At 31.7% G+C, this 10,095-nt stretch overlaps 1 protein-coding gene across 1 annotated transcript; it reads left to right on the top strand.

Annotated features, from left to right (window-relative positions):
- The first annotated feature begins 2,126 nt into the window (after positions 1 to 2,126).
- LOC103495852 (uncharacterized) lies at positions 2,127 to 7,332 on the top strand. Its single transcript, XM_008457529.3, has 5 exons — positions 2,127 to 2,777; positions 4,909 to 5,021; positions 5,101 to 5,469; positions 5,821 to 6,535; positions 6,669 to 7,332. The coding sequence occupies exons 1-5, from the start codon at positions 2,540 to 2,542 to the stop codon at positions 6,740 to 6,742; spliced, it is 1,509 nt and encodes a 502-aa protein (XP_008455751.1). The 5' UTR covers positions 2,127 to 2,539; the 3' UTR covers positions 6,743 to 7,332.
- Positions 7,333 to 10,095: the final 2,763 nt, after the last annotated feature.

Here is a 10,095-nt window from a genome sequence, read left to right as displayed (position 1 = left end):
AACAAAGACTTTTCGATTTAAAAAAGGGCTATGTTTTTAATTTCCATAATAAGTTTTGTTTTCCATCTTAATTTTTTTAAAATGTCATAATTTTATTTTCTTAAAATGTCATAATTTTAGTTTTAATTTAGAGTATGTTTGGATTACATTTCAAAGTGTTTAAATTTTAAGGTGTTTGATAATTTTTCAAAATGTCTCTTTAAAAAATGACATTGAAAAATAATTTATCTTAAAAAAACATTCCAAACCAAAATTTGAGAAAATAGGATTTTAAACAAAATAACTTATGAAAAAATCTAACAAAAACATGCAGAGTATTTAAATTTTAAAGAGGTCTTTTCAAAAATATAAAAAAAAAACGGCAAAATATCTACCCTCTATAGAAAAATCCCGAAAACGAAAAAAGCCCAGAAGCACACCTTGTAAAATACCAAAAATGTCCCGTTAACCACGCCGTCAACAACTCGCGCCTAATATATTTGCAATCGTTTAGATTTGGTTATTGATGTTTAGATAGGACTACAATTTATACACAATCGTTTAGATATGGCTATAACGCGATCGTTTAGATATGACTACAATTTATGTTTTCAATTTTATAGTTTAATTTGTTACACAATCGTTTAGATTTGGGGACCCAAATTTAAATGATTTTTTTTAAAAAAAATTGGTACACGATTTTTTTAATTACACGATCGTTGTACACAGTCATATACCAGTCGAAAGAAATCAAAGCTGAAAAAAATGAAGAGGAAAAGAAGAAAAACAATGGAAAGGTTAGACGAAAAGAAAGATGGAAGGGCAAATCTGAATATTTAAAAATGACTACCTGTTTCTCAATTTTAAACTCATTTTAAAAAAATATATTCTTGAAAAATATATTTTTACATAGATAATCGAAACACGTTCTTAATTATTTTTAAACTTCAAAGAATGTGTTTTTTTTCTTCGAAAAATTTTTTTCTTCGAAAAATTATTCAAACTTTAGATAATTCATTTCGTTTTTAGTTGGAACAATAAAATTACTAACTATGTTTTGTAATAAGTTATTTAAAAATAAGCCATTCTAAAATAAATTTAAGTGTTTAACAATCTCTTCAAATGACTTTTGAAACACTTCTAAAATGCATTTTAAAGAATTTGTTTAAAAGTATTTTTTATGTGAAACAATCTAAACGGACTACAAATGGTGAAAAACCAATTAAAACTTCAATAAAAGCAAAGTTACTATAAAATGAATCTTTATTTTTTTAAAAAAAGATTGGAATCTAATTCCTAAAGATTGGTTACCTTATGTTGCATTTTTTATGAAATCCGAAATTGATATAAAGCAAAATACAATAATTTAGCTTGAAAATCTCAATTTAGTATTGACTAAGCAAATATATATCTATGCTAATTAAAAGTTGAAAACAAAATAATTCAAATATATCCTCTCTAAATGGAATCAAATGGCTATAATTAGAAGAATTTGAATGTCTAAATTAAAACAAATATTCATCTCAAGAGGTCACCAATAACAAGACAATATAACTTAGGTTTACGAAGTTTTTTTCACAGTTTTGCAATATATATATTTAAATTAAATTAATATCATTCTTCTTTTGATACTAACATATTTAAATTAATATCTATTTAAAAAAAGTTTTAAACTCTTATATATATTAGGTTAATGGAGAAAGTATCCTATAAAAAAATAATATAAATTGTATTATCTTTTTTTTAAAAAAATGTTATATAAATTCCAATTTTATTGAATTATATATAAATTTATAAATAATCATAGACATTTTAATACATTTATCAAAGTCTTCTAAAATATCTATAAGACTACAAAACAAATCTATAGTTATGTAAAGAAACACCTCCTATTATTTGTATCTTTTTCACTTAAGAAATCAAATGGGAAGGTATTATTGCAACTAACAATGAAAAGAAACACCACAAAGGCTTTAACTTTCAATTTCAAAGACATTTGAATTTCAAAAAATAAATAATAATAATAATAATAATAATAATAATAATAATAATAATAATAATAATAATAATAATAATAAAATAAAATTTAAAAAAATAAATAAATAAAAAGGATGGGTGGTAAGTTGAGTAGTCCACCATCCAAGAGGCCCCAAAAAGAGTAGAGTTGTCATTTGCAGTTCACTTACTGTTCAAGTTATTCATTTTCAATCCAAACCCTAACAGCAAAATTTAAAAAAGCAAAAGAAAAAAAAAAACCATAAAATAAAATGGCATAAAGTCCTAATCTTTCTTTAATCTTCAACTTGAATTTCAAATGACCCACTTCAAGAAATCAATCTAAGACAAAAACCCACAAAGTAAAGTAGAAAATTTCAATCTCCAAGCAATTTTTCACAATTAACATCTTTCATATTCATCGCACTCTTATTATTACACACACCCACATTCAAATTTCACTCCCTACTTCCTCTTCTCTTCTCACTCCACCGCAATAATGGCCGCACCCAACTCGGGCTACTGCCGGAATGGCCCTTGACCCTCTTCTACGGCATTGTTCCCGATGGGGAAAAACGACGGAGAACAGCCACTGCCGTCCGCCATCGACTCCAGGCCCTCCGGTCTGGTTGCCGATGGTCGATGCTGTCGTGGGTGTGTTTCGATTCGAAGACTCATTGGCTTCAGATGCATCTTCATTCTCCTATTATCCGTTGCCTTGTTCGTTTCTGCTGTTGTTTGGCTGCCCCCTTTTATCCATTATGCAGATCAAAAGGATCTGGGTCTCAATCCGTCGTATCGAGGTGGGATTCTTCATCGATTTCTGATATCTTTTGGGGGTTTTAAGAGTTCCTTGATTGTTGTTTCTTTTGTGGGGTAAATAGATCTGGGAATTGTTTTGAAAAATCTCGTTTGGATTTTTTAGATTTTGTTTCTTGTATTTCTGCTGATTGTGTGTGGTTCTGTGTTGGCTGAGGAAAATGAGGGCTGTTAGAAGGATTCGGATTGGTTTCTTTGGTGGATTTGAACTAATTTTGATCTGGAATTTGTTGAGTTTTTTATGGCGTTCTTCTTGGTGGGTTCCTAAAGGCTTGCTGGTTGGAGGAAGTGAGAAGTAGAAAAAATAAATAGTAGTTTTGAGTAACTGAAGGCCCTGATTTTCAGGCTTTGATTATCATATTTCCTAATTAAACATGCGGCAGCTCATTTGAGCTTGTACTAAGATTGGCCAAGAATCAGTTATGCTTGTTATCCTTTATATAATTAAATTAATTACTTGTCTTCATCATTAGTGAGAAACTTTACTCAGAGGAGATCTATACCTTCCTTTATCCCCCCTTCTTAAAAAAACAAGAAGGAAGAAGTATAGAGAGCATGGATTACTTGTTTCAACCAAAAAACTTGGCTTATTGGCTCAAGTAAATAGACAAAAATGTAACGTTTAAAATTTGTACGTATGTATGTGTATATATAACTTTTGAGTTCAGCAAATATGGGTGGAGATTTGAAATTACGACCTCAAGGATGGGAAGTGGTACCTGAACCAGTGAACTCTTATGTTGGCTAAAACTTGTAGAATTGACCTTCGTCATGTCATTTGTCAAAACTTGGATAAACATATAATTGTTTGATAATCAATCCCTTTTCTGATTAATTGGATGTTAGTACTATTACCCACTTCTTAGATTTTATGTACTTGTGGAAATGCTAAGATTTTTTCTCTTTTGTCTTTTTGAATATAATCATTTACTTCAGTCGACTAAGGCACATTGCTGTCATATACCTCTTCCCTTGAAAAGTTTTTCCGTAGATGTGAGAAGCCTCACCATTCAAATAAGAAATGGGAAGAAAGTAATTTCTCTAATTGGTTCGGCTTTTCTTTAGTGTAAAGTTAGATATTTGTATTTTAAATAGATCATCCATTTTATGAACCAACTTTGCGAGTTTCCTGTGAATCTGTGACTTGCTCTTCTCCTTGGATATTGGTTAGATTGGTAGGGTCATAGGGTTTGTTTTATAATGATGCGTGGAGATTCTTTTTTGCTTTTGGTTTGAACTGATCTATAGACTGTAGAAAGGGTTTTGAGTTAAAGGAGATTGGATTTGGCTTGTCTCAGCTTTTTAGTACAACTCATTGTCCAAATACTTCCACAATTCAAGAGCCTTATTGTGATCTTCTTTTCGGTTATGGTGGATTTCTTATCTTCCCCTTCCTTTTTGTCTAAGGTATAAATTGTTTTGTGCATAATGATTCAGAACAGTGTTTTGGTTTTTTTTTCCAAATGATCTATTTTGGCTGTTAAGTTGCATATATCAATTTGAAATCAAGCATGGGTTAATGGCTATTTCATTTTTTTAATCACAATACATTCAGTGGAACTATGGTTTCAAGTTTCAATCATCACATGACCAGTTATATGGCTAGTTCATAAACTAGTTTTAAGTTGATTTCAGTAGATCTATGTAAACAATGATGTTATTTGATATCCATCTGGGTAGAATGTTGCCTAGTATTCATGTGTTGAAGCAAGGTATTGATTCCACAATCCCAGATGATGGAAAATTGCAAGTTTTTTGAGGTCAGTACACGTATTGTTGCAACATTTCTTGACTTGTAGGTGGGAGGATGTATCATTTGTTTAGTTGCTCTTGTTTTTGTTGATGTCTTCAGCATTGTTTTTGTGACCATAATATAGCAAAAGTAGTATGTTGACTTCTTAAAATTGTTTGGCATCACAAAACCGTTTTATCTGGTTATAGTTAGAGCAATTGTAATTGACATTGTAGTTTCTAAAGATTATCCTTCCATCTCCAAAACTTAACATACTATGTTTGTGCAGCAAGAATTTATATTAATGATAAAAGTCGAGATAAATTCTTTAACCAGAATTGAAATGGCTCAATATACTTTCTCTAACTAATTTCTGTTTCCAGGTCATGATATTGTAGCAACATTTAATGTTGAGAGATCGGTGTCTTTGCTGGAAGACAATTTTGATCAACTCCGAACCGACATTTTTGAAGAGTTTCCTATACCTTCTATCAAAGTATTTACTCTTTCTCATTCTCATTGATTGTGCACTCTATATCCTTAACGCATATTGATGCGATGCTCTTTCAATTCAGGTGAATATACTGTCTCTAGAACCATTGTCTGGATCAAACCGTACAAAAGTTGTATTCAGCATCGATCCAGATACTGATGATTCGGAAATCTCGTCAACGTATCTAAGTTTAATCAGGTCGATCATTACAAGTCTAGTAACAAATCAGTTCCTCAGCATTACCAAATCCACATTCGGGGAGGCCTATTCGTTTGAAGTGCTGAAATTCCCTGGAGGAATAACGATAATCCCGCCACAGAGTGCATTTCTTTTGCAAAAAGTGCAAATTCTTTTCAACTTTACATTGAACTTCTCTATTCATCAGATTCAAGTACATTTCAGCGAACTGACCAGCCAACTGAAGGCGGGATTACGACTAGCTCCATATGAGGTTTTGTCTCTCTATCTGCTCATTTCATTTTTGAGCATTGATTTGATTGGATGAATTTAGGTTTCCTATGAATAATTTTTTTGTTTTTTATTTTCTGACTTTAAAAATAAGATTGTTAGCAATCAAAACCTTAATTTGTACTCTCATGAGTACACTAGCTACCAAATTGTTTTTATTGTTTTTTTCTGTAGAAAAAAGTTGTATTTCTTAAACTTATCATTATTATTCTTTTTCTTAATTTCAATGAAGTTGTGCTTTGATATTTGAATTACTTTGTACTTCTGTTGTAAAAACTAGCAAATGCTTGAGTTTGATCTTTGGTGGTTATTAGTTGTGTTGTGCTAAATGCAGATTTTATATATTAAACTTTGGAATGCGGAAGGTTCAACTGTGACAGCCCCTACAATTGTCCAGACTTCTGTACTTCTTGAAGTTGGAAATACTCCGTCGATGCGACGGCTGAAGCAGCTGGCTCAAACAATCTCGGGTTCTAATTCTAGCAATCTCGGCCTGAATAATGCGGAGTTTGGTAAGGTGAAACAAGTTCGCCTTTCTTCAATTCTTAAACACTCCCTCAATGGCAGCGAGGGGAACGGCCCCGTAAGGTCGCCTTCTCCTGCTCCTACACCCCAGCCCCATAACCACCATCATCCTCCAACTCACCACCACCACCACCATCACACCCCTCTAATCTCTGCAATTTCACCTGCCCCTGCAACCGAGAAGGGTGCACCAGAATATGGTTCGCCTGCCCCTGAAAGAAGTGCAGCATCACCTCAGAGAAGTTATACGGCTGAGCCGCCCGGTTGTCAATATAGGTACAAGAGGAAGTCTGGTAGGAAAGAAGGAAAGCAATCTCATTTAACCCCGCTTGCGTCACCCAATATATCTCCTGATCATTCTGCTGCATCGCCATCACCACAACATCAAATAAACCCACCAGCAGCTCCCGTCTCACCAGCTCCGGCATTAACTCCATTGCCAAACGTCATTTACGCTCATGTTCAACCACCTTCCAAAAGCGACTCTAATGACCCCGCAAATCCATCAGTTGCACCATCTCCATGTGAGTAACAAATTGATTCTGGTGGGAAACTAATTGGACAGTCTTTTAACTACAAAAGTCCCATATATTTCATTGAACAATCCCAAAATCTCCATTATAGAAAACCTTTTCGATTGACTCTTTGATTTTGCAGCTGGCGCAGATCGTTGTCATATGATCACTCAATGGGGATTCACACTGTTTCTTATTCTCGCACGCCATATGTAACATTAAAAAAGAAGACTACCGGTTTTCTGATGAACATGTGTCAGACGCAAGAAATGCGAAGGTTATTACAAAATGATAAAAAGTGCAGGAGTTTCTTTAAAAGTGTAAGCAGAGTAGAGGAAAGCAAAGCAAAAGAGGCATTGCTTGATGAAAGATGGTTTCTTTTCTAAGTGTGTAAATGTAAATATCATCTGATTAAGAAACTTGTTGCTGATGCAGTTTCAGGTCAAAGTCCACAGAGGTGGCAGGCCTTTAGAAACTTGCATATTTTCCCACTGTTTTTGTGTATTATTATGATCTTCTCCATAAAATGTAAGGAGATAGAGAAGGAAGAAAAAGTGAAAAAAAAAAAAAAAGAAAGAAAGAAAGAAAGAAAGAAGGAAAACAGAGCAAATGCGTAACTTTTTTCTTTTACCATTGTGTCTTTTCCCATAACATTTTGTTCTGAACTCTGTTTTAGGCTTTTTGTACTCAAAATGGCCTTACTCATCTTGTATTGCTCAAAATTGAAGCTTGTACGTATATATGAACACATAACACAGCTTAATCCCTCCACTTGAATGCAACAACTTTAGTAGTTTTTGGATTGAGATCATTGTATTTTCATGATTGAAGGATTTAGAATTTGTTGATCAATATTTGTAAGGGGCGATAAGATATAAGGTTTACGCAATTTTATTTTTAAATTGGCAAAATAGCAAAACAATAAACTACAAATACCCTCTAATTAATAGGAACTATGCAACACTTGAATATTCTAATTTTTCCCAAAGTAAACCATCTTCTCCCAAAATAAACCATCTTCTAGAAAACATGCATGCAACCACTTCACTTCTTCAAGAAAACCCTTTCCTTCGAAAAATAAGATCGTTTTCTCCATTCCTTTTTTTAAACGCCTTCCACCTCTGTTCTCTCATGTTGCGGTGACTTTTAGGATGGCCTTTTTAATATCGCTCCATCGTTCCCCTTTAAGATCTCTTTCCACCGGCCTTTCGTTTGTACCTTTAGGACGGCCTTTTTAATATCGCTCCATCGTTCCCTTTTAAGATCTCTTTCCACCGGCCTTTCGTTTGTACCTTTCTGTTCGTTCTTCAACCTTATGTTCATTTTCTGGTAGATAAAAAATACGCGGTCCTCAAATTTTCTTCTTAAGATTTGTTCCTGATTCTTCAAATTTTCAAATCACTTTCCATCGGCATCTGTTTTCGATTTTGTTCTTGACTGGTGTTCTTCTATTTTGAAAATATAGTACTAACTTTTTTTTTCACTTCAGTGTTAAATTTATAGATAGATATATTTATATTTTATTTGTTTAATTTAATCTTTCTAAAATAAAGGGCATGCCCTTTATTTTAAGAAGATTAATTGGGATTTGTTATGTAGTTATAAATATATATTGTCCTTAACAATTTTTATAAATCGTAGAGAATATAAAGATGAAAAAGGGGAAGGGAGAGATCAAAACAAGAACAAGTGATCGGTTAAGAGTTGCGGGGATCACTGGTTCTAAGAAATGATTGCCAACTAGAATTCAAAGTATGTCGAGTTCTTATGAGAAGGTACAAATACGGGGTATTTTCAATATCAGTTCTAGGTATTTCACTACTCAAATATGGGGTATTTCCAAAATCAGTAGCGGAGATACAATATCGACGACAACAAGTAGATCATTATCGGGGAATTTCGATATGACTAACATAATCCAAGACACATCCTTATCCTCAACAATCCGAATGAGGTTCGAATTGTTCCAATTAGTCTAGTGAGCAGTCAACCTAGAGATAGAAAGTTCTCAATTTGGAAAAAATCTACATTGGATGCAATTTACAAATTCTTGAAACGACGATGAAACTAGAACATATACATCAAGGACGCGATAGTCAATATATCGGGAAGACGCAATCCATCTACCATCGAATATGGTCTTCACTCATTGTGAAGCCATCGAAAAAATGGGAACATACGTTTATTGAGCAGTCCAAAAACTGATAGATTCTATATAAGAGGGATGTATATTAAATTAAATTATTGTTTCATATATTATCCAGACTCCATGGGTTAAATAATGAGTATCTATTTTTCTTTTTTATGTAGCCCTCATGTTTTAGTTTGATGTAGCAGTCGAGTATTAAGAAGATATGGTAGATTAGGGCGACGGAAGAAGATGTATATGTCATAATCTTATGAATTTAATCTTAGAAAGGCAAAATTAATGATTTTTCATAAATAATTTAGAAAATAAAAATGTTAAAATTAATAGAATGTAATCTTAATTTATTATGTGTGTTTTTTTGTTCTTTCCTCTTCACAGTATCCTTTCCTCTGTTAATTTAGTTTCTCTTAATTCTGACACTTTTATGCTAGATAATTAATATTTGCATTGTAGTTGACATGATTTTAGGGAGTGTTGAATTTTGAACTTAAACTTAACTAATTTACCAAAGATAATTATTTGCACTATATTTTGCGATGATTTTCGGAAAGAATTGGTATCTTAGGTGCATAAAAAAATTTGAATCTTTTAAATTATATTTTGTTAATTTTTAATGTTTATCCTAATAATGATTATTGCATTATCTTTGCTATAATTTTAGGGTTGAATTCAATTTTGTATGTATAATTTCAAAAAGAAAAAAAAAATTGAATATTTGAAATTACTTTTCGTTAATTTCTTAATTTTTATTCTAATAATTAATTATTGCATTATATAATTTTGAATCTATAATTCGAAAAACAAAAAATTGAATATTTGAAGTTATTTTTCGTTAATTTGTTGATTTTTATCGAGATAATTAGGGAATATTGAAACCAATTAAATATGATTTAGTTAATAATTATCCACTAATAAGTGAGTGTGTCTACAACAAATGTACTGTATTTATATATGGATGGTTGTCATACGTGGAGGGATAATTTCGAACAAAAAAAGATTGAAAAATATTAATCATAAAAAATTAAGAGTTTACCATTTTTCTATTTTCTATTCTTATATTTACTATTTCCACTGATTTCCTATTTTTAATACTGAATAGGCAGTATGGTCAAAATTAGTTTCAGATATGCTTTTTCATTGGATATTGTTTTGGTCAATTTACTTTTCTCACTTAAAAAATGATTTCTTTATCAATCTATATCTCTAAATAAGTTACTATGTTACTGATATTTTTTAAATAGCAAATTTTAATTTAAAATATTTTAAAAACATATTAAAATTCTAATCAAATCAGCTATGTTGGAGCCACACCTACATGCCCACTGGCATCATCAGTTCTCATTTGGAACTTTTTTCAATAAATTCAAATATATTTCTTTTACACAGATATTAAATTGAAAGTCATTGTTATTATTATTTC

The sequence above is a fragment of the Cucumis melo genome, chromosome 8, assembly GCF_025177605.1.
Source record: "Cucumis melo cultivar AY chromosome 8, USDA_Cmelo_AY_1.0, whole genome shotgun sequence".
In the NCBI taxonomy this organism is placed as follows: domain Eukaryota; kingdom Viridiplantae; phylum Streptophyta; class Magnoliopsida; order Cucurbitales; family Cucurbitaceae; genus Cucumis; species Cucumis melo.
Note: the sequence above shows the minus strand (reverse complement) of the source record. Positions and strands in the feature narration are given on the sequence as shown.